Source organism: Myxocyprinus asiaticus, chromosome 3 (genome assembly GCF_019703515.2).
Source record: "Myxocyprinus asiaticus isolate MX2 ecotype Aquarium Trade chromosome 3, UBuf_Myxa_2, whole genome shotgun sequence".
Classification (NCBI taxonomy): domain Eukaryota; kingdom Metazoa; phylum Chordata; class Actinopteri; order Cypriniformes; family Catostomidae; genus Myxocyprinus; species Myxocyprinus asiaticus.
The window spans coordinates 35,788,615-35,814,171 of record NC_059346.1 but is presented as its reverse complement, the minus strand read 5'-3'; the positions used below and the strand labels follow the sequence as shown (position 1 = coordinate 35,814,171).

The following is a 25,557-nucleotide window of genomic DNA, read 5'->3' as shown; positions in this document are numbered from 1 at the left end:
CATTCTGCTCCAGCAGTTTAAAGATTTTTTAATGTAACTGTCCTAACAATTCTAATTAAATAATGGTTAAAGAGAGTGTGCCCCCACACAGTGTATATCTGTTTTTGTAGAAACTTGGACAGTAAGTATGATCATTTGAAGTATAATTTCTTATGTTGATAAATACACTCACTGAGCACTTTATTAGGGACATCTGTACAGCTACTTATTCATGCGATTATCTAATCAGCCAATCGTGTGGCAGCAGTACAATGCATAAAATCATTCATATATGGGTCAGGAGTTTCAGTTAATGTTCACATCAACCATCAGAGTGGGGGAAAAATGTGACCTCAGTCAGAGGTCGACCGATAGTGGATTTTTCTGATACTGATAACGAAGTTGTTGGAAAAGGCAGATAACCAATTAATTGGCCTACAGTTTTTAAAATCTTTTTATAGAATGATTAGAGAGTTCTTAGTCTTTCCTTACTATGACAGGCACATACATTATGGCTACAAGAGTCCAAAATTAATTAAATCCCAAAAGCAGTTTATTGTGCAACCAAAATTCTAACAATAACTAGAAAATTCAGATTTGGTGCATAACGTAGGACTAAAAACAAGGGAATTTTATTTTAAAAATGACAGAGACTTGGCTCTGTTACAATGCTCTATATGTTTTTTAACAAATTAATATTTTTATAGCCTATACAGTATATTCACCAGATGAAGAGTTTTGTGTATAAATAAATATATACTGTATATATACTGTGTGTGTGTGTGTGTGTGTGTGTGTGTGTGTGTGTGTATATATGTATGTATGTGTGTGTATGTATGTATATATGTATGTATGTGTGTGTATATATATATATATATATATATATATATATATATATATATACACACACACTATATGGCCAAATGTTTGTGGACACCCCCTTCTAATTAACAAATTTGGTTACTCCATTAAATCCAGTAAAGAAAAATCTTAATGTTTCTTTATGTAATGGCTTGGGCTTTGTGTGCTTCCAAATTTGTGGCAACTGTTTGGGGATAGCCCTTTTCGGTTCCAGCATGACAATGCCCCTGCGAACAAAGTGAGGTCCATAAAGAAATGGTTTACTGTGTCTGGCATGGAAGAAATTGACTGGCCTGCACAAAGCCCAGACCTGAACCTCACTGATCACTTTTGGGGTGAACTGGAACAGCAACTGTAAGTCAGGCCCCATCGACCAACATCAGTTCCTGGCCTCACTGGTAGCCTTGTGTCTGAATGAGAGCAAATCCCTGCAGCCATGTTACTACATATAGCATAGTGGAAAGCCTTTGCAAAAGAGTGGAATCTGTTATTACAGCAAAGGGGAAATTGATGCCTAAGGTTTTGAAATCAAATATTCATCACGCACATATGCTGTCCACAAACTTTTGGCCATATAGTGTATATGTACTGTGTGTGTGTGTGTGTGTGTGTGTATATATGTATGTATGTACTGTGTACAAACAAAAAAAGCTCACAAAATTATCAGACATCAAAAGCGTTCAGGTAACGTGGACGAAACAAGCATTCAACTTGCGATATGGTCTTTATTGAGATCCGAGAAGAACTAGAGAGATCGCAAAGGGGGAAAAAATCGTCTGCGAGAAGATGTAGCATGAAATGATGCACGCCGGTTTGAATCAGACAATTGACCAAATAATAAGCAAATTGAAAAACACTTAAGGGAGTGCAAGGACTGTAAGAAGGACCTAAACAAAAGTGACAGTGGACGGAGCAACAATGTTTTAGACTCGGACACCTACCAGCCTACTATCTAACTTGAACATTAAATTCAGCCAGTCATGCTCGAGATAAACACTGAATCGCCAGTGTCCTCTGCTGCTAGTCTCAGTAAATTATTATATTTGTCAACTTTGTTAGCTTTCCTTACACTGTTGTCCTCTTATTTTGTGCATTGTTTTGTTCAGTAAGGGCATTTTTGACCAACTTAGGGATTCTCAATCAAGATGTAAACATAATATTATATGCTATGGCAAAATTCCAAATATAACCATCTGCTACACCAATGTTAACACTTTTATAGTTTACAGAATTTAGCAAGTTAAGCCATAGTTCATACAAAATAATGTAATTACATTACCTGTTGTCTTTAGCATAGATGTTGTCTCTGACAATCTTGTTAAGCAATGTTATAATGTTGGATTGCATTACTCAAAAACAAGAGTAAAAGCTGTACACAAACACTGTTGTGACGTGCCATGTTTGTAGGGGCAGATAAAGTAACCCATTATGTCACTGTTTGGTTCTGAAGCAAGGGCGTAGATTTGGCTTGAATATTGAGGGGGTTACAGTGTGAAGAATTTACATGTTACCATTGATCATGGTATAAATATGGGGGGGGGGGGTTAATCCTTGTTTTGATTATTGGGAGGGTTACCTCCCCCCATCCCCCCTGGAATCTACACCCCTGTTCTGAAGTCAGTGGAAAAGGGTGGCTGGCTTGCGAAAGGCTCCAGATTGCCTCGGCTGTGAACCAGCAGAGCACAGCCTCGGCATGTGAACATTTCCATTTAGGTGGAAAAGGGCTATCAGATAACCACTCTGTACAATTGTAGTGAGCAGAATAGCATCTCAGAATGCACAACATGTCAAACCTTGAGGCGGATGGGCTACAACAGCAGAAGACCATGTCGGGGTACACTTTTTTCAGCCAAGAACAAAAAGCTGAGGCTGCAGTGGGTACAGGCTTACAAAAACTGGAGAGTTAAAGACTGGAAAAACTTAGCTTGGTCTGATGAATCTCGATTTCTGCTGAGGCACTCAGATGGTAGGGTCAGAATTTGGTGCCAACAGCATGAATCCATGGACCCAACCTGTCTTGTGTGAACAGTCCAGGCGAATAGTGTGGGGAATGTTTTCTTGGCACACTTTGGGCCCGTTAATACCAACCAATCATTGCTTGAATGCCGTAGCCTATTTGAGTATTGTTGCTGACTATGTGCATCCTTTCATTGCTGCAATTTACCTATCTTCTAATGGCTACTTTCAGCATGATAATGTACCATGTCTCAAACTGGTTTCATGAACAAGACAATGAGTTCACCATTCTTTAGTGGCCTTCCCAGTCACCGGATCAGAATCCAATAGAACACCTTTGGGATGTGGTAGAACGGGAGATTCACAGCATGAATGTGCAACTGACAAATCTGCAGAAATTGCATGATGCTATCATGTCAACGTGGACCAGAATCTCAAAGGAATGTTTCCAACATCTTGTGGAATCCATCCCATGAAGAATTGAGGCTGTTTTGAGAGCAAAGGGAGGCCCTACCAAGTATTAATATAATGTTCCTAATAAAGTGCTCTGTGAGTACATCTACAGTCCTGTAGTTTAAGTTTTTAAAATGTCATGGGGACAAGGTTGATAAATCAATACTCTTGATTCTACAGGGTGATATCCAGTAACAGGTCACACATAGTGAAGCTTCCTGTTACTAGAGTAAGTCTTTCTTTTATCAATCTTACATTGCATTTGTTAGAATGTCCTGGTAACACTTTATATTAAGTTTCTATACTTGCACTACAGTACACTATGCTATACTGTACTTAATTAGTAAATGCATTATGTATCATTACAATTGGTTAATGGTTAATTATAAAAATACAATTGTTAATTTTTAGTTCATAATGCATTAACTAATGTTAACATACTTTTAACATGTATATCATGACTTTTAATGTTGAAAATGTATATGTAGAAATTAACATTTTCCAAGACGAATAAGTGCTGTAAAAGTATTGTTCATTGTTAGTGAACTTTATCTATTGCATTAACTAATATTCATGTATACAACCTTATTGTAAAGTGTACAGAATTTTCTAAATTTCACTTTAAAACAGTTGCGCACCACAATCTTGTGGAAAATGTGAACATTTCTAAGGTCTAGTCTAGACTGCTAGTCATGATTAAGATGATCAGGGTTAGACACAAACTGATCAATCTTTCATAGAATTACTGCGCATTACTTCCCAAAGAGGGGCATGACTCAGAAAACTTAATTCCATATTCCAGTTCTTCTGTGTTTTTAAAAACAATTTTAAATTCAAATGCAGTGTGAAACTTCTGTTGGGCTCAGTCTAAAGTGGAGAAAATTATTAAAGCTGAATGTCTCAAGTGTATGCTCTTATATTCTGTCATAACAGCAACTGAAGTTCATGCACACTCCCCACCAGTTCCTCCTGCTCAGCAGTCCGCCTGCCAAAGAATCCAACTTTAGAGCTGCCAAAGGCCTATTTGGAAGTACCTTTGCTTTCCAGTAGGTTCCATTTTAAACACCCAGTACAGATGAAAGATTATTTAAAAGCACAGTAAAGTCTCACATAACCATCTGTAAAACAAAGGGAATAAGACATGGTTGAACTCATGGTAGAATCTCACAGAGACAGACTTGATTTCTGGCATAAAGTCCGGACCACTTTACTATTTGGCCAAGAGCCGCCCACTTCTGCAAGAAAGGGCCGTTTGTGATGTTTAGGGACATGTTGTTCCAAACCTGATTGACTTCTTTCTTCTATGGTACTCGAGGCAGAGAGATAGGGAGTTACAGCCTATTTCAGTCACTATATACCTTCATTGCATCTTTTCATTGCAACTTTAGCTAACATTCTGCCATCTCATTTTGTGTTCCACTGAAGAAAGTAATGTGCATTTGGAACATCATGAGTGTGAATAAATATGACAGAATGACAGAATATTCATTTTTGGGTAAATTACCCCATAGGATTGATTTCAAATATGTCTCTGCACACAAAGCTGTATGTATGACCAGTAAAGTCTGTTGCTTACTCAAAATTGTCAAAAAAACTAGCTAGCTCACTTATTCTCTTTGTTTTTAGTGGATCACACATTGAAAACTGGCACTCCATTTTGAGGAATGGTTTGGTCGTGGCATCAAACACAAGGCTTCAGGTACCCACTTACTTACTTGGAGAAGTGCAGATGCGTTACCCATGGTGTTTGTAGCCCATGTTTTTTAAACCATGAAATGATGGTTAAATTCATACTTTGCAACATGTTTAGAGTATAATTGAACTGGATGGGCAAAGATGACATTTACAAAGCAATGTTTTAATAGAAGGATGATGGAATAATACATACATTTACACAAAATGCATTAGGTAAACATCTTAAAAATCAGAACACACTGATGTACACTGATATTTTTACACCACTTTTGTAGAGTGGGGACTAAATATATGTGAAATTTTACATTTTGGTGACCGTTTTTATAAAAGGCGTATTTACAAGATTTGTTTACAAAATATGAAACATGCAATGTCTTTAAACATAGTTATGTATGCAACAAAACTGTATGAGCTTACCGGGTATTTCAGCAGACCTTTTTCAGTGTTTGAGAAGAAGAAAAAATAGTTTGAAATGACTTAAGTAATTTAATGCCATACTGAAGCTTTCTTTTGTTTGCAGCTCCATGGTGCAATCTATGGGAGTGGAATCTATCTCAGTCCATTATCAAGCATATCCTTTGGCTACTCAGGTCTTAATTCCTTTATGAGTAAAAACTTCTAAGATATTTGACTCAGATGTTTCCCATACTTGCTTCATGAATATATTTAGAATACAGCAGAAAGACTAAAGTATATATATAAAACACACATGTAATTGTTTGACATATAGTACTGTGGCTTCCCCCCCATAGGGATGAATAAAAAGCAGCAGAAGGTTGCTTCAAAAGATGAAACTGCTGCCAACAAGTCCAACATTCCTTTGCAGGTATTTTTTTATGTATTTATTATTTGATTTGATTTTATGTTTTATTTTTTTCCACATTTTTCACCACTGGACATAGTTTGATCATTTTAATGAATTTATGATGGGCTTCATTTTACGTGCTAAAACAGAAAAACGCTCATCATCCTCTAACTTGTATGACATAATCTACATGTTTTTGAATTTGCTTGCAGTCACAGAAGAAAGGCCAGCATTCACAGTTTCTGCAGAGTCGCAACCTGAAATGCATAGCCTTGTGTGAAGGTTCAAACTTTTTGACCTTACTGCCCTTTACACAGATTTACATCAACATCTGTAATCTTTCCTGCTTTTAATCTTTCCTTCTTTTTTTTTTTTTTTTTTTTTTTTTTACAGCTATTACATCTCCAGACCTGCACAAGCATGGTGACATCTGGGTAGTTCCAAATACAGATCATGTCTGCACACGTTTTTTCTTTGTGTAAGTACATTTTATGTCAGTATTAAACAGCCATAGGGTAAAGGTGTTTCTAAAAAAAAAAATTGAATTGAATGCATTCATTCTATCAAAACATAAAGACCCTGTTGACACCTGGTTGCTTAAATGCATCTCCTGTAACCACTTGTGTTCGGATTTCGAGGGAAGGGTCTATGATTTCATGATGACATACATCAGTCACTATGTCAGTGTGCTTCTGCACGATAGTAAACTGCATTTTTTTTAATAAAAGATAAAGAAAGCACTAATAAAACTGGTGTGCTGTTCCTCCCAGATGCAGCTGAAATTTAATCTAAGCACAAATGCAACATTTCGAGCAGAATTATTTATTTTAGTGGAGTACCTGTTTTAACCTTAGCAGATGTGAGTGCCTCTCATCTGTGTCCCTCCATGTTGATATGAGACACACTGAAGAAGATCCGTAAAGTTCTCTTGCATGTATTTGCTTTATCATATTGTACGAACTGAAGGTTATTTCCATTTAAAACTGCTCATAACTGGCAAAGTTTAAACTCTTGTTTAAGCACAGATGAGGGGTGGTGCTTCACTGCTGTCCAGAACAAATTCAGGATTAGCGTTAACACCGCGAATGGTCACATGCGTTTTTGAATACCTCGGTGTGTTTTTTGTGACTCAATTGCAAAACATTTTGACCACACTGATCACTTGTGATCTGATCACCCAAAACACATCTTAATACCAGGTGTAAACGGGTTCAAGAAGCACTACACTCTGTGTCATACATCTGATCTTACTGTTATTCTGAGTTTAACTGCAGTTTAACTGAAATTCAACTGAAAGTCTCCCTCTTTCCCTCTCTGTTGTTTTTTAACCTCTTTTCGACTAGTTATGAGGACGGACAGGTAGGCGACACAAGTATAAACACACAGGACCCCAGTATTCACAGGGAGATCCTACGAGTCATCGGCAATCAAACAGCCACTGGATGAGTTGGAACACAATACCGCTGCCTTGACCTCTTTCTCAAAGCTGGACATTTGAGCGTAGGAGGCCAATACCTTATGTATTTTTGGTAACCACAGAACACACACAAAACACAGAAAAAAGGATATTCACAGTCTTCAAAAATAAACACACTATTTATACTAGTCCCCTGGGATACATGCATATTTACACTGGCTATTCAAACTATAACCATTTTGCTAAGTTTATAAATAAAAGATACATTTTGAAAAAGCATGGTATGTCTCTCAGTTCAACTGGTGGACTACTTATTTTTTGTAAAGAATACAAAAAATGAAAACACTTTCAAGAATATTTTGAGACTTTACTGGAGAAAATACAATATTCCTGTGTGGATATGCGCCATCTGATCTTGTTTACTAAGAGTTGTACTTGTTAAAGTACATTAATTTGTATATACAAAAGGTGTCTATATGCACTTTATTTTTCTTAATGTATGATAGTTGTTTTAAATTTCCATATAATCTTAAATGCCTTCAAAAGACAGAAGTACAGTATTTATTGTTGGGCAACACAAGCAAACAACTCCTGATGTTGAAGACACTGCATTGAGAGCTGATGGGGAGATTTGACAAGTGTAGTTTAAAAAATCCCCATGCGACACTTAATATGACATGCTATTTAAAAGTAACTGTCAGTTTACAATTTCTAAAGGCCTAAGTTTAGGACTTTTCCCAGATTAATCAAACCTGCCACTTTACTCATTTAAATCAAATTATTTAAAATATATTACTGTAAAATTATTGTTTTCATTGAGGAGTGAATTTACCAACTATGAAAAAGAGAGTTCAGATAAAAATAATAATAATGAAAAAAAAATTATCTTTATATACTTGGCAGCAACAACTAAAAATAAGATGCATGCTGCTTTCCTTATATTTTCAAATCAATACTTTTCCTTGGTATTGTTATAGAAGTTTTGATAAATAAAAAATCGGCACCCAAATGTACAATGTCTTTGGATATTTCAATATAAATCTTTTTCTAAGGTGATTTTAAGGCAGAATAAGTGTTTGCTGCTTGTTGTTTATACATTGTAATGTATTAACGGAAGGTCCAAATGTGAGTATTCTGTTCAGCTTTTGCAGTTCTTTATAGTGATGTTTAGACACCTGTGTGGTTGTTCAAATTACTTTCTGAACATAAATTAAATTGTTGAATCATTAAAATCACTAAAGCTTTTTTTTTTTTTTTTTTTTTGAGAATGAATGATTCAGAATCTGTGCATAAAAGTGTAAAATTTGAGAAAATGCATTTTTACACAAAAGATGTAGCACCACAACATTTTTCTTATTTACAGGTTGATGATGGGCAGAATAATGGGTTTTATTAAACTAAAGGCATATTAAATACGTGGTATTGATCATTTTGTGTGGAGAAAATATTATTTTCCATGAGACTTGAAATACTGGTAAATCAACATGACTTTCACTTGCAATATATTCCTCTTTATTCAATTGTAGATTTAAGTGCTCAGAATGGTGACAGCTTAATATCACAAAAACATGTTTTTGTAAGTATAACAAAACCTAACTGGTTGATAACTATCATTTAAATCTCCTTAAAGTATTGAAATTCCTAACTACTGAGGATATTTCTAACATTCATGTACACACTTATAACTGTATAACTGCTTAAAACATATTAAAGCAACAAAATTATTTTTTATCTTTCACTTTACCCATATGTGATAGTTATGTTTGTATGGTTTTGTACATTTTCTGCACAATTTGGTGAAAAATATCATGCTACTTAGCATTTGGTGCCTTATCTGTAAGGATTTAAATGGCAAATATATGACAATACTGTATGACAACAGTCATATATGAAAAATAATGTATATAGTGTAAATAATGGCACAACAACACGAAAGCCAAATATTTTCTGTAGTACCTTTATACTTCTTCCTTATTTTGCGAACAGATCAAGCTTTTTGGCTTTTTACAAGTTATGGAAATAGTAGCTTATGTAACTGTTTATGTTCATTAAATTCAGATTTGCCTATAATTCTCAAACTTTTGTCTTTGTTCTTTCTAACTGAAACCAAACGTTAAACCCTAAATACGGCTGAGTATTAGTCCATAAATGGTATCATTCATACACAGTAACCTTTGTGCCATCTTTGATCAGACAATTGCCAGCTGCAAGAGCTGGCTAGTGCACAACACAGTCTCTCCTTCCAAACAGTGTCAAACAAGACAAAGGCAGCACATGACTTATACATGTGTATAAAGTCAAATAATATCTATTTGAGAGATGCAAAAATTATTCTTGAGGACCTATTATTGTTTTCCTCAAAAAAGTTCATATATAATCTACCTGTATCTCTGCAAGTTAGTGCAAGGACAAGCCTATCATCCACTCAAATTGGCCAAAAACCAGGACACTTTTGGACAGGTAGGTCATTGTTTGGTGATTGTTTTTATTAGATACAGTACCTACAGTAAACAGTAAACCTCAACTATATTTTTTCCAGCATCTCTCTGGGGTTGACTGTTTGATATTATTAATAATCTACCCAAGCAAATTATGTTTATAATGACATTAATTAATTAATTTCATTCTTTTCATGCACATTTTTTATTTTTGCCCCAAACTGACTCCGGCAGTATTGCCTTACAGTCAGATTAAGTGGGCTGGAACAAGCGTCTCTTTTTTTAGTCTTCAAAGTAACTTATTAAACTTCAGAACACTTCATGTTAATACAGTAGTTAAATATATACAGTACTGTGCAAAGGTTTTAGGCACTTGTGAAAAATGTTGCAGTGATGATGTCTTCAAAAATGATGAGAAACATTTCAGTCAAGTGTTTCAAAAGTTTTGACCGGTAGTGTGTGTGTGTAGTTTTAGGCACGTAAGATGTTTCACAAAAGTGCTTTAGTGTGTCAACAGAAAATATAAATGTTAGACTCCCAAACATTACTTCTGCAAATAGAAAAGATTAGAATAGAAGAACAGGGTGAGGGACCTGGGTAGCTCAGTGAGTAAAGATGCTGGCTACCACCCCTGGAGTTCACGAGTTTGAATCCCAGGGTGTGCTGAGTGACTCCAACTAGGTTTCCCAAGCAACTAAATTGGCCCGGTTGTTAGGGAGGGTAGAGTCACATGGGGTAACCTCCTCGTGGTCGCTATAATGTGGTTCGCTCTCGGTGGGGCACTTGGTGAGTTGTGCGTGGATGCTGCGGAGAATGGCGTGGAGCCTCCACATGCGCTATGTCTCCGCGGTAACGCGCTAAACAAGCCATGTTAGAAAATGCGCAGACTGATGGTCTCAGACGCAGAGGCAACTGAGAGTCATCCTCCGCCACCCAGATTGAGGTGAGTCACTATGCCACCACGAGCTTAGGAATTGGGCATTCCAAATAGGAGAGAAAAAGGGGAGAAAAAAAAGAATAGAAGAACACACACAGAGCCCCCACAGAGCCCTCCCCACCGAACATCGTGTCAGTCTGAGATTACATAAAGAGACAGAAGCAATTGAGACAGCCTTAATAGACAGAAGAACTGTGGCGAATTCTTAGTTCTTAGAAGAAGCTTGGTACATCCAATCTGCCCACAACCAAGAAAAACTGTCCAGGTGTACCTAGGAGAATTGGTGCTGTTTTAAAGGCAAAGGTGGCCACAACAAATATTGATTTAGCTTTTTTATTTTTACTGGACATTGTATGACATTAAGTGATAAATGAAAACTATATGTCATTATTTTTGAAGACATCCTCACTATGCAACATTTTTCACAAGTATATTATATACAGAGAGAGAGAGAGAGAGAGACAGAGATTTGTATTGAGTATTGTAACTATTGTAAAATTGTATCTGTTTCTGAAGATGTGGTCCTATCACATTGACATAAAACTCAGTTTACAGTTTAGAGCACACGTTATATTAGCACAGTAGTATACGTGACAAGTGACATTGTACATCGTTTCACTATTAAAATATGACGTACTGTGACTGGTGATCATGAGACTGCAATAATACTTTGTTCTAAATCATACTTTGTTCTTGTCCTTGTTTTTTATGGCTTCTGGTTATGACTGATTAGATGGGGAATATATTTTCTGTTTCTCTGACAATAGTAAGCTTTGTGTAAGTAGCAATAACAAAGTCTGTAATGTAATATATATATAATTAAAGTGTCAGTAAATTCCCTTCGCTTTTAGCTCATCTTGTACTCGTTTCAGGTAGTCTGGATCCGGATAACCATAACTAGAAAAAGAAAAAACACCATTACAAAATTTTTGGCTGTTAAAAAAAAAGAAATAGTTACATTAAACCTATAGTGTTGGGGGATAAAAAGCCTTATCTGTGGTCAGAAAATCACCCCAAAATAACTTTCAATGTAACACCTGAATTGTTAACTTACTGCGTTGGTCCCCCAGAACGAGATGTCTTGTGGTGAATGTCATTCCAGGTCACAACATTGTTCATTCCAGTGGTAGATGAGCATCCAATGGTGAAAGTGAGTCGCTGGTTAAACGCCCTCTCCAGAAGCTTCAGTACTTTTCTCCCCTCTGCTGAGTCAGGGAGGTAAGCTATGCGGGAAGCACCCTGGTAAGGCTTGCCTGGGTTTGGGTGCTCAGCCTGCAGAGTACAAGGTATTCAACTGAGTAATGTATATGATTGTTCTCACATCATGCAAGTTAAAGCAAAATATTGTTTTTTTTTTTTTTTTTTTTACGTTTTATTGAATTAGTAAACTCACCCCCTGTAATCCACTTGGTAAATAGTAGTTTATAACGATTGTTCCATATTTCTCGTATCCAGGTAAAGAAGAGTTATCCTTTGTGACAGTCATGGTCCCTCTTTTTGGTTGTGTCCCAGTTAGATCGCCATATATCTCACCACAAATCGGACAAGCTGGTTTCAACTGGAAAGCTCGTTTCAAGCAGTCGTTACAAAAGCAGTGCTTGCATTTAGGCAAGACTTTACATTCAAGCTTCTTGATTGTATCCAAACAAATCGGGCACGTCTCCTCTTTGGCTTGGTCTATTGTTTTCTCTTGCGCTTCAGGTTGCTTGTAAGGTGTGCCATAGTCTTTTGTTTTATTCAGGGTTTGGTGCTGCCAAGACCTTTTTTTAGTGCCGTTCAAAAATGCCTCAAATCTTTCAAGACTAATGAAGCTGCCAGTCAGTGTCACTCCCCGTTTATCTTTACTGGTGTTGATTAAGAGTTCTGGGAACTCTGCACTGTAATACTTTATATTTTTTGGATCTAAATTGTATGTCCTCGTTTGCAGCCCTGTTGCAGTCTTTTGATATAATGTTATAAACTGTTCTCGCGCAAATTGAGCATGAATGTTCTCACCAGTCGGGGACGAAAAGGTCACATGCCTTTTACTTTGTTTTATGGAGACTGAATTCCTTTTTATTTTCTCAAACTCCATGGATTTTTTTTCTGTTATGTAATACAGGACAGTTTCATCAACCTCAACTGGTTCAATTTGTGTAAAGGAGTCACTTTGAGCTGGTCCCAGACCTGCTGAGGCGTGGCTTTTCGAAACTGAATATTTATCATGTGGCGTTTGTCCAGTTTTACACGTCATAAAAATATCTTCAACTTCCTTAAATGACCCGCTGGCAACAAAATAGCAATCTTTCTGTTCAACGTTCACTGTTTTTCCTTCAAGTGTGCTTGGTTTTAAATGCTTCAAGGTGGCGTGATCAATCTTAAGGCTCACTTTAGTAAATATCTGCAACGAATGAGAGAGACGATAAAAACAAGGTAACAATCAAAGCTGACAAATTAAAATATAATTAAAATGGCTAACTTTATAAAGGAAAATACAGATTGTTGGCTTTTGGCATGACGATTTATAGGTTAACTCACCTCTGGTAATGGCGGGCTCAACATCTCTAAACTCCAACGTTGGCGTCACTAAGTTGTCAGGGAAATCAAAACAATCTCAGGGGTACAGTTACCATCCTCAAACTATATGTGGTATACAAAAAGTCAAGGAGCATGTTGCGAAATAGTATAGGCTCAACATTCTCTTCAGAACAGAATGAGAAATTAACAGTTTTTCTTTAGTCTGTTATCAAACTGTATTCACTTCTTTTTTGAGCGTACGCACCACGCTTTAGTTTCGTTTTGAAGCAGGAAGTACGCACAATATATGGTACGCCGAAAGGGTCAGAATTCGTGTGTCTATGCGTCTTTCAAAATAATTCTCTAACGTTGTATGGCAATTGAGCATTATAACAGGGTTGCCAACTTTGGTTACCTGGCTAGAGTGAGATTTTGATTTTTTTTTTTTTTTTAATAAGAAATAATAGAAAAGAAACGAAGCATAATGAGAATTAATAACAATTAATTTTCCACAACCTCCAATTCAGTACACCTCCTATCAGAAGCTAAATGTCTAAAGGCTTGACATCATTTTCTGGAATTTTCCAAGCTGCTTAAAGGCACAGTTAACTTAGGGTACGTTTACACGTCAATGATGTACTAAAAACGGAAACGTTTTTCCTTTGCGTTTTTGAAAAGTTTCGCGTACAGACGTCAACGTTTTCAAAAAGATCCCCGTTCACACGGATCCGTGGAAACGACTAAAAACGCTGTATTATGCATGCCAGGCCAGTAGTTGGCGATGTCACTTTGTAAAGAAACACTACGCGCCTGCGCACAAAAGCATTCTTCCACAGAGCGGTGAATACAAAAAAAATGAAGATGGCGATCGCTGGTCGTAGTAGTGATGCAGTAAATCTACACTTTGCTGGAGAAGCGTCAGTAAACTCAAAATCTTGAGCAGCACAAACAGACCTGTAGTCGGCCATTGTAGTTTTGAATGTCTTGCACATGCCTATAGACTGAACACGTAATACGCGTGTGCATGACGTCATCGTTTTCACAAATTCGCGTTTTTGTATGTTTACACAGAGACGATAACGGCATCGTTTTCAAAAACTTGCACTTTGAAACCCGTTTTCAAAAGTTTGCGTTTTCAAGCCCCAAAACGCCCAAAAGTTTTCCATTTTTAGTTGAAAACGTTGTTGTGTAAACGGCCCCTTAGTGTATGTAAACTTCTGACTCAGGAGTTACCCCCCAATAATAAAAACAAGGAAGTACATCCCCACAGTTTTCTGACTGTGCATCTAGCAAAAAATTTTATTTCCTTCTGAATTATTACTTTCCTTTTATCGTTAACAATTTACAGTTAGACTTGAAATATCTGAGGGCAAAAATGGCCAGTTATTTTATTATTATTATTATTTATTTTTTTTATAACAGACATTTTTTAAAAAGTAGGAAATTTGTCCATAATTTGTAAAAAAAAAAAAAAAAAAAAATGTATGGAGGTCCAAACTTTAAACAGCTTCATTCTACATTGTACTTGCCCTTATGAATGTTTAGCCTGCCATAGATCTTCCACTGTTTAACTGCCATTTGTTATAATAATGCCATAATCACAGTGGATGGCTCCTTGTTATCTTGGTTAGATTAATGTACAGTTGTGCTCAAATGTTTGCATACCCTGGCAGAAATTGTGAAATTTTGGCATTGATTTTGAAAATATGACTGATCATGCAAAAATGTCTTTTATTTAAGGATAGTGATCATATGAAGCCATTTATCATCACATAGTTGTTTGGCTCCTTTTTAAATCATAATGATAACAGAAATCACCCAAATGGCCCTGATCAAAAGTTTACATACCCTTGAATGTTTGGCCTTGTTACAGACACACAAGGTGACACAGACAGGTTTAAATGGCAATTAAAGGTTAATTTCTCTCACCTGTGGCTTTTTAAATTGCAATTAGTGTCCGTGTATAAATAGTCAATGAGTTTGTTAGCTCTCACATGGATGCACTGAGCAGGGTAGATACTGAGCCATGGGGAGCAGAAAAGAACTGTCAAAAGACCTGCGTAACAAGGTAATGGAACTTTATAAAGATGGAAAAGGATATAAAAAGATATCCAAAGCCTTGAAAATGCCAGTCAGTACTGTTCAATCACTTATTAAGAAGTGGAAAATTCGGGGATCTCTTAATACCAAGCCAAGGTCAGGTAGACCAAGAAAGATTTCAGCCACAGCTGCCAGAAGAATTGTTCGGGATACAAAGAAAAACCCACAGGTAACCTCAGGAGAAATACAGGCTGCTCTGGAAAAAGACGGTGTGGTTGTTTCAAGGAGCACAATATGACGATACTTGAACAAAAATGAGCTGCATGGTCGAGTTGCCAGAAAGAAGCCTTTACTGCACCAGTGCCACAAAAAAGCCTGGTTACAATATGCCCGACAACACCTTGACACGCCTCACAGCTTCTAGCACACTGTAATTTGGAGTGACTAGACCAAAATAGAGCTTTATGGTCACAACCATAAGCGCTATGTTGGGAGAGGGGTCAACAAGGCCTAAAGTGAAAAGAATACCATCCCCACTGTGAAGCATGGTGGTGGCTCACTGATGTTTTGGGGTGTGTGAGCTCTAAAGGCACGAGGAATCTTGTGAAAATTGATGGCAAGATGAATGCAGCATGTTATCAGAAAATACTGGCAGACAGTTTGCATTATTCTGCACGAAAGCTGCGCATGGGACGCTCTTGGACTTTCCAGCACGACAATGACCCTAAGCACAAGGCCAAGTTGACCCTCCAGTGGTTACAGCAGAAAAAGGTGAAGGTTCTGGAGTGGCCATCACAGTCTCCTGACCTTAATATCATCGAGCCACTCTGGGGAGATCTCAAACGTGCTGTTCATGCAAGACGACCAAAGACTTTGCATGACCTGGAGGCATTTTGCCAAGACGAATGGGCAGCTATACCACCTGTAAGAATTTGGGGCCTCATAGACAACTATTACAAAAGACTGCACGCTGTCATTGATGCTAAAGGGGGCAATACACAGTATTAAGAACTAAGGGTATGAAGACTTTTGAACAGGGGTCATTTCATTTTTTTCATTGTTGCCATGTTTTGTTTTATGATTGTGCCATTCTGTTATAACCTACAGCTGAATATGAATCCCATAAGAAATAAAAGAAATGTGTTTTGGCTGCTCACTCATGTTTTCTTTAAAAATGGTACATATATTACCAATTCTCCAAGGGTATGCAAACTTTTGAGCACAACTGTAGCTAATCTTTAAAAAAAAAAAATATATAGTATTTGTTATGAAAAAACTAATAGCCTTAACACATTTACGTAAAATACATAGTCTAATAGATTCCCCTAATACATTTAATATGAAAATATAACTTTTCTGTTACTGTGTTACTACAGAAATAACATTATCAATTTTACAAAGGTGAGGATGTGTATTTTAATGCAATTGATGTTACCTTGTTGCTGAAAGTGCTGTTTATGCTAAGGCTGTCTAGCAGTTTGAGAGGTTTGACTTCTTCCACAGCACTTTAAAGTAAAAGAGTATCTGTAGAATTCAAATGGGGTGCAAGTATTGTGTATTCCACTGAGATATCGAGGGAAAGCTTGCTGAGTCACGCAATTGTTCAGATCTGTCTGCGCTATTCCAGAGCTCTGGTTTTTCTTTCACTGGAGCACACTGGTGTGCGTTGCGGTGGTAAATTTGCTTCGACAGCCTGAAAATACAAGTCTCACGCTGATGGAAAAAATTCCACGAGCAAGATACTGTATGTTGCTATGTTTTATTTATTTTACAATGAATTACACTGTATTGTTATTTGGTGTGAGATGTAGCATGAGGGCGTGAGCCTGAAAGTGTCTCATGCCAGTTGGCAACTGATTATAAATTAACACTGTATTACTCCGAGCAGACTCATAATCTCACATGCATTGTGTCAAACTGCCACAATGCATGTGAAATTATTAACATTATGTGCAAAAATGTTTTTAATTTCTGTTCATTTTGTTGTGTTGGGGCCTAATTTCGCTGTGTTGTGGCTTTATTTCGCTGTGCTGTTGCATAATTCTGTTGTTGTGGTCTATTTCCGTTGTGTTTTCAGCTTTTTTTGCTTTGCTTAATTAGTTGTGATGGTCACTCCTGGGCCACCGTAGATTTAAGCTTAAAATGATGCTAAAACTATTTTAGCGTTCCATATGCGCATTATCAGCAAGTGGGAACATATTTTATGAGGGGGATACTGAAGGGACAGCACTCAATCTATTAAATTAAAGCATTCAGAAATACCAAATTTATTGTAGGGGAGCGTGGGGCACAAACTAACGCGGGGCTAGTTGTAATACATGCTGTTTTTAACGTTTCCACACACGGCGGTAAGACGAAACTTCATTTGTTTACTTGTTGCCATATCAACAATGTGTAGATAAAAAAAAAAAAAAAAAAAAACTTTGGAAGATATCGCCAAAGGTTAAAGTAGCAAAAGTAAAAATTCACATGAAAGTAAATTTTCATCTCTGTTTTTACATTTATTTAAAATGAGGCAAACTTGGTATCATTTTAATCTCCAATCTTTTAGCTAGCATTTTACATAGTCTTTTAATTCTCAGATAGCCAGCAGAAGTGACCAGCCAGGTTTAAATCCCAGTTGGCCATCGGGGCACGTTGTAACACTGCGTCACAATGTGCCCCAATTACAAAAGAATATATGCAGTTCCATGCAGTCAGATATGTAATTTACTTAATACCCCTTAATGCGAACGTGTGTGTTTTGTCATCAATCCATGCATTATTTCACTGCGGTCAAGCCAGCCACGATTTAAATCCGAGTGTGCGCATATTGCAGTAATAATGGTACTTTGCGGAAAGAACAGAAAGATGTGCTTCCCGACTCCTGTTGAGTGTAGAAACTATATTGACGAAAAAGCGTTTATTAAGTGTTTGTGACATGCTGGTGTTTGTTAATATGTTTCATTTAGCCTATGTGAAAGGTGACTGGTTTAGAAGACTCTTGGATAGGGCAGGTAAATAATTTATAACCAAAGTTTACTGAATTAACATAACATTATATTTACATATTACATATAATAAATTTTACTTTTCTGCCAAGGATCTCTCATTGTCATTCATATGTACCTTGTAATAAACTTTGAATTGTAAATCCTGTGGGTCAATTAAAACTGCACAGTTTTTTGAGAAAATTAAAGGCAAAATCACCCCAAAATTCTAAGCGCATGCTTGCACTTGGATAATTTCCTCATATTCAAAAACTTAGAAAATAGTCATGTTCATGTTTTGATGGCAAAAATAAATAAATAAAATATTTTGTCGAGTTTTCCTTTCCTTGTTTTTATTTTTGGTTTTTATTGTCCAGAAAGCTTGTAACCAGTGATGGTCCTCATGCCTCTGCAGAACTCCCTGGTGTCATTCTGCTGCAGCCTCTGCTCCAGCTTACTCCTATAATAATTTTAATAATAATAATAATGCATTTTATTTATAGGTGCCTTTCAAGACACTCAAGGACACCTTAAGCACAGTATTGATTGATAATGAGAATACTGCATTACCTAATGCAATTTAAACAAGAGTTTTATAAAGAGTGAAATACAGAAAGATGGTGTGATAAGTATTATGTAACCTGTGTTATGACATGTCACAGTAGATACAAATGCAAATATGTAATTTTTAACTAATAAGACAAAAACCTAATATGAGAAGCTAATTTTATAGGTGTGTGCATCAGTGTGCAGCAGGGAGTCAAAAAATGTCCACAGATGATGAAGCCACAGTAGACACTGTTGTGCAGTCTGATATCTCTCTGATCTGTCACTTGTTGTATCTGGATTTTCATTTAGATAGATAATTTTAACATTTAAGTTAATCTCAATACCATATAAATGTGAAATGTAAGAAGACATTCTGTGTATGATGTCAGGAGAGTATTTCCCTGTAATTTTGTCCAATACTACATTAAATGAGTTTAAATTTCATATGTTAATAAGCATGGTATGTTTGAACAAGAAATCCTTCAAAAATGAAAATTTTTTATGAGTGTTTGAATATGTGGATCTGATCCACGTGCCTGGACAAATTAGATGGGGTGATTTTGCCTTTAATTTTTTGAATATGGGACATGATGTAAGTGCTAGGATGCACGTTGAATTTGGGGGTGATTTTGCCTTTAATTTTCTCAAAAACTGTACAGTAAAATGACTTGAAAATTGATACAGTAACAGTCAGGGTCATTCTAATCTATAATCCATTGAAAAGTGAGCAAACCTGTAAAGGAAAGCTTTTTATGAGTGTTTGAATATGAGGAAATTATCCAAGTGCAAGGATGCGCTTATAATTGTGGGGTGATTTTGCCTTTAATTTTCTCAAAAACTGTACAGTAAAATGACTTGAAAATTGATACAGGAACAGTCAGGGTCACTCTCATCTATAATTCTTTGAAAACGTGAGCAAACCTATAAAGGAAAGCTTTTTATGAGTGTTTGAATATGGGACATGATGTAAGTGCTAGGATGCACTTTGAATTTTGGGGTTAATTTGCCTTTAATTTTCTCAAAAACTGTACAGTAAAATGACTTGAAAATTGATACAGTAACAGTCAGAGTCACTCTAATCTATAATCCTTTGAAAAAGTGAGCAAACCTATAAAGAAAAGCTTTTTATGAGTGTTTGAATATGATGAAATTATCCAAGTGCAAGGATGCGCTTAGAATGTTGGGGTGATTTTGCCTTTAATTTTCTCAAAAACTGTACAGTAAAATGACTTGAAAATTGATACAGTAACAGTCAGGGTCACTCTCATCTATAATCCATTGAATAAGTCAGCAAACCTATAAAGAAAAGCTTTTTATTGGTGTTTGAATATGAGGAAATTATCCAAGTGCAAGCATGCGCTTAGAATTTTGGGGTGATTTTGCCTTTAATTTTCTCAAAAAACTGTGCAGTTTTAATTGACCCACAGGATTTACAATTCAAAGTTTATTACAAGGTACATATGAATGACAATGAGAGATCCTTGGCAGAAAAGTAAAATTTATTATATGTAATATGTAAATATAATGTTATGTTAATTCAGTAAACTTTGGTTATAAATTATTTACCTGCCCTATCCAAGAGTCTTCTAAACCAGTCACCTTTCACATAGGCTAAATGAAACATATTAACAAACACCAGCATGTCACAAACACTTAATAAACGCTTTTTCGTCAATATAGTAAGACTCGCTGTCTTCTACACTCAACAGGAGTCGGGAAGCACATCTTTCTGTTCTTTCCGCAAAGTACCATTATTACTGCAATATGCGCACACTCGGATTTAAATCGTGGCTGGCTTGACCACAGTATAATTTCGGTCAATGCTGTGGCTTGTTGTGTATTTATTGTCAACCCTCAAAATTATTGCTATATTATTTATATATGACAATTTAATAAATGGCTTTTACTGACACGAACATTTTGTTTATCGTCTAGGCTTTTTAATTAGATCAGATAAAGTTGTTAGAGGGGGATTTTAAGCTGTTATATGGTCTTGTTACAATGTGCCCCTCACCTGTTACAACGTGCCCCACCTAGGGCACGTTGTAGCATTTGACTTTCTTTTTCAAGGTAGATTGCGAAAAAAGTATACGCTGTATTCATGAAACAAGACCACATATGTGTAATAGACACGTGTGAAATTAATGTGAAAAAGGAAAAATACATCGAAACCCAAGTACAATTACACAAACTTAAGAAAACAAAAGTGTTAGTTTGTGCCCCACTCTCCCCTACTGATGAATGTGAGCCATTTGCACTTTGTCTCAAAAGCATCCACAAATGTGAGTTCAGTATTTATTTGTGCATTAAATGACCAAAAGACCTGTTTTTATTTATTGATTGCATTATGAGCTCACAAAAGAGTGTACTGTTTGTACATGCCTTAATTTCAGTAAAACTTTAAAACAAGTCCAACACATGCTCAGGACCGAAACTTAATGCAAGAAGTTCGACGAAATATGAAAATTACTCAGAGTGTTAAATAAATATATCCCACATTTCATAACATGTCAAACAAAGAAGAGCTCTCCTTCCTTTTGCACAAGAGAAACCCCAGGATTGCTATAGGCTGCTAGCAGGACAAGTCTTTATGCCATACGATGCACACTGTGTTATCTGACAGTGAGTAATCAGATTGTATCCTTGCCTCCTTTTCTCTACTGATGTTTTTTCTCATTATCTCAAGATTATTACTAATCTTATTACAAATGTGTCTAATTTTTCCACTTACTATGTTGGGCACTGCTTATACTGTATACAGTCTTTCATGCTTCTGCTTGGGCAGCACTAATGTACCATTATTTAAAAAAAAGTGAGAGAGATAAATTAACCTTTTCCTTGGGGATGGGTGAGAACATACTGTCCCAGGAATGGACTTGTGAAGTTCATACCAGTAGAGTAAACGATACACTCAGACACCAGACGATGTTCTACAGAGTTACACCAGATGGCAGTGGAGTTATGTGGATAACACAATAAGGCATGCTCTGTCTTCTTGATCGCTAGATGGCAGAAGAGTTCGTGCTTGTGACAAACTAATAACGCTCTATCTGCTGTTCAGTAATAAGATTACAGTTAGACTTTCATACATCAAGCAAATTCATGCCTAAATCGATTGTTACAACACCTTCTCTTAATGTTTTGCCTTTCTGACCAGGGGGAAATATAGCACATGGCACAGGCTGCTCACACACACCTGATTAAGACTCAACTGTTACCCAAACCCAACACTTCTTTTGCACGGTGTCATTGATATTTATGTTTATTTACATTCATTTTAAAGCTGTGAATGGGTGGAAATGTATTTATTTCTATGCTCTACATGTTTTTGTTTTTATAAAGGCTATTGGTGGCATTGCATGTCTGGTTAACTTGAAATGAATGGGGGACTCTAATTGGAGTGAGACTTCACCACTGAGATGGTCCTGTTGGATATCACACAATCGGCCACCTGCACATGACACAAATTATGTGTCCGAACAAGACGACTTGTCAACGACTGTTCTCGAGACATTTCTGAAAGCAAGAGGACAACCAGCCAAACGGGGCTCCCCATCATTACAGTATGTATTTCTGCCACTACAGAAAGTAAAGATTTGGAATCGGAGGAGGGAACATCTTCAATTTGTTTTTATTCATTTATTTATTTTTTTGCAAAAAAGTGTTTTGCTCGGTATCTTCGCGGTTTTGGTTAGTTACCATTTTTCTAAAATTCTCAATTTGGAGGCGTTTAGGTGATGTCCTATCATTTTATTTTGGCCACCAAATTGTTTACATTGAAATGGCATTAGTCTACCTAACAATTTTTGCTCGAATACTTAATATTTAGTTATTATAGTAATATTTTCTGTTGCGTAAAAAGTATGTCGTTGTGTTATGTATTTGCCCCTCACTCTGAAAAAGTCATTTAACTGAGCTGAAAATAGATATATTTTGACGGGGTGCACATCTCATTATTTAAACATTATTTAGTTATCACACAGATTTAAATATTTTATAATAGGCTAGTAAGTATATGCCGGGGGTTTATTATTTGCTAAATCTATTACAATTTCTAGAACACGTTTTCGTTTGTATTCACGAACATCGCAAAGAAAATGAATAAGCTGTACGAGTGCACGGCTTCGATGAGCGCTCGAAAATGGGTTAATATTTCTGTAACGGGTGAATATAGGCTATTGCTATTTAAGGATTAAAAAAGGTCCAGAGGATTTATTTAGAAACCAATATTATTCTTATTAGTTTCGTTTTCAAGGTTGGATGAAAACCTTGATTTTTGAAATAAAATAAGTGTAAGATAAAATGCGCATAGTCAACATTTTAGCGTATTAGTACTGCTCAGGATTTAAAGAAGTAAGGAGGATCTGGAACTATAATACTACTAATAATTTGTATATAATAAAATAATATAATTATAATATAATAGCCTAATATAATTATAGTAATAATAAGAACAATTAGGCAATTAATAATATTTAATAAAAATAAAAACAGAAGCAATAATTATTATTATTATTATGTAAAATACATTTCTGTCTTCATTCTAATCCAATACGGTGAAAGATAGCTATATTGTTGTGCTTTGGAACAATGCTCTTTTATTTAAAATAACGTCATTCAGATGTTCGCATAAGAACAGAAAATGTTCTGCTCCAAGAGAAGCATTATTTAGATTCGTCTTGACATGCTGGCAGATTTATGTATCCTTATATCGATTTGCGCAAAATGCTGGAAATCACTGTGTTGCTGAAAGCAAGACGCTGACTCTGCAGACACGCGTAAAGCACAGCGTAAAATATCAAGCAATGTGCCAATCCAAGCACTTCCAGCCCGACAGCCAGTCCTTGGATAACACGAATCCCAAAGAGGCCACCAGTGTGGATTTAATGGCAGTGAAAGTATTATGTGGAATCGGATTGAGGGAGATCTAGACATCTGTCAAACGCGGCCAATAGAATGTACATTAGTAATATTGAACCAAGAAAGACGCCGGCAGATCGGGGGAGGATTAAGTACAATTCATAATCTGATCACGAAAAAGCATCCAGACAGGCACAATGCAGATGACAAAGGGGGCACAGATCAAGATGCCCTTCTGGGTTACATTCATAACCCTCCTGCCTGCCCACCTAAGCAGTGAGAGTGGGCATAAAATGTTAAACGTTAGCCTATTATTATTTCTTATTTCCTTTCAAAAACATTCTGTCCAGAATAAAAAAAATTAAAAAAAGCGTTTTACATGTCATTAACATTTTATTCAAGTGCTATTTTAAGTTTTGAAGTTTTGCTTTTAAAAGGAAAAACAACCTAGCGCTCCTTTAACTTTTGCGTGATAATATTAGATGGACAGCATAATGTTCCTAGGCAAAACCTGAGAGATAGAGAGGTTTTATAGAAATATGTTGTTGTGGGCAGTGGTAGCTCAGCGGTTAAGGCTCTGGGTTACTGATCAGAAGGTTGGGGGTTCAAGCCCCAGCACTGCCAAGATGCCACTGTTGCAAGGCCCTTGACCCTATCTGCTCCAGGGGTGCTGTATCATGGCTGACCCTGTACTCTGACCCCAGCCTATCTGGGATATGTGAAAAAAGAAGAATTTCACTGTATATGTGCAAATGTATAATGTGATAAATAAAGAAAATTATTATTAATTATTATAATTAAATATAGACTATAAAACTGAACCTCAAAATACTATGTTAAAGAATATTTAGAATAGTGCAAATATTCTATACAAAGTCCATAATGACGTGATGTCATAGATCTCAGACCAGACTTACTGGTGTCAGACAATGGGCACTATAAGCAGCATAGACAACAGACAGCAAAGAGGGACAGCTAATCTGATCTAAATATGACATGGGCAGTGGGGTGATGGGATGGGATGGGGTGGTTGGTGTGTGTGTAGGGGGCCTTAAATATGTTGTTGTTTTGCCTTGCTCTGTTTTTGCTTTTGTTTTTTTGAAAAGCCTTTATTATGAAAAAAAGGGTCCATGAGAAGAGATAATTATACATATTTTTGTGTTTTGAGTTTTCTTTCTGGAGTCAGCCAAATACACCCCACACATATGCCCTGTTATTAAAGACAGTTTTATTACCCCCACTCCAACCAAACAAACAATTATTTGTCCAGAGTCAAACAATTGCACTTGTTCTGGAGAGAGACATCAAATGATAACCTGTTTGCAGCTGGGTGATACAGTATGTACTTTGTGCTAATACAATTGGCAAGACAAGGACATGCCTAGTGTGACTTGTATATTATTATGCATCTATTGTACATTCTGGTTAATTCTCATAAGCACTTATCAATTCAGCCACATAAAGTACAAAGACAGAAAACAGTGTTTTGAAGCACACTAGATTCCTGCTAGTGTTGTGCTGACTTACTAATTGGAACATACGAAACATGTGCTCGCTGATATACACTGTAAAAAATGTCTGTAGTTTTAACAGTAAAAGACTGTAAAAATGCTACAGAAAAAAACATTAATTAATTAACGAGTATGAACTGTAAAATATTCAGTAACATTTTTTAAAAATATTTTAAAAGACAATGCAGTAGTTTTTACAATAAAATGCAGAAAAATTAATTGTTTTTAGATGTAAGAAGTATGATTTTCCTGTATAATTAATGGTAAAAATGTACATTGTTGAACAAGAGAGTACATGTACTTTTTACAATAAATTATTGTTAAAATTACAGTAAAAAACAATCGGGCGTTCCCACAATTCCCTGCATGACACATCATATTTCGTTATATTTTATGGGAATAGCTATGTTTCTTCTTATTTTTAATATCAGTTATGTACATTGGGGTGTTCTGTTTTATATTTGATGTAGTTTAGTTCATGTTTACTGCATTATTTTAATTTCACATGTGCTTTTGGTGTTAAGTGTTTGTGTGGGTGACACTGAGCACTGTCTCTACATGTTTATTGGTCATTGCTCCTGGAGAGCCACT

At 36.2% G+C, this 25,557-nt stretch overlaps 2 protein-coding genes across 3 annotated transcripts in view; one reads left to right on the top strand and one right to left on the bottom strand.

Moving 5' to 3' along the window:
• Nucleotides 1–8,909, top strand: part of LOC127429471 (protein mono-ADP-ribosyltransferase PARP8-like) — a 66,294-nt gene extending 57,385 nt beyond the window's left edge. For both annotated transcript variants that reach the window (XM_051678476.1, XM_051678485.1), the window contains 8 exons: nucleotides 3,430–3,478; nucleotides 4,183–4,295; nucleotides 4,876–4,948; nucleotides 5,465–5,534; nucleotides 5,697–5,770; nucleotides 5,962–6,031; nucleotides 6,143–6,227; nucleotides 7,093–8,909. In XM_051678476.1, coding sequence (XP_051534436.1) covers nucleotides 3,430–3,478; nucleotides 4,183–4,295; nucleotides 4,876–4,948; nucleotides 5,465–5,534; nucleotides 5,697–5,770; nucleotides 5,962–6,031; nucleotides 6,143–6,227; nucleotides 7,093–7,195 — 637 coding nt within the window. In that variant the 3' untranslated portion in view covers nucleotides 7,196–8,909. The remainder of the gene's footprint in view (nucleotides 1–3,429; nucleotides 3,479–4,182; nucleotides 4,296–4,875; nucleotides 4,949–5,464; nucleotides 5,535–5,696; nucleotides 5,771–5,961; nucleotides 6,032–6,142; nucleotides 6,228–7,092) is intronic.
• On the bottom strand, nucleotides 7,093–13,323 carry LOC127429637 (E3 ubiquitin-protein ligase DTX3L-like). Its single transcript, XM_051678762.1, has 4 exons — nucleotides 13,059–13,323; nucleotides 11,935–12,921; nucleotides 11,596–11,813; nucleotides 7,093–11,438 (listed from the first exon to the last, which is right to left on the bottom strand). The coding sequence occupies exons 1-4, from the start codon at nucleotides 13,080–13,082 to the stop codon at nucleotides 11,369–11,371; spliced, it is 1,299 nt and encodes a 432-aa protein (XP_051534722.1). The 5' UTR covers nucleotides 13,083–13,323; the 3' UTR covers nucleotides 7,093–11,368.
• Nucleotides 13,324–25,557: the final 12,234 nt, after the last annotated feature.

Bases quoted from the DNA above. Each gene is read 5' to 3' on its own strand.
- LOC127429637 (XM_051678762.1), bottom strand. From the start codon at position 13,082: ATGTTGAGCCCGCCATTACCAGAG. The intron at 12,922-13,058 runs GTGAGTTAACCT...CATTCGTTGCAG, and splicing joins TGAGCCCGCCATTACCAGAG to ATATTTACTAAAGTGAGCCT. The intron at 11,439-11,595 runs GTAAGTTAACAA...TTCTTTTTCTAG, and splicing joins CGTTCTGGGGGACCAACGCA to TTATGGTTATCCGGATCCAG.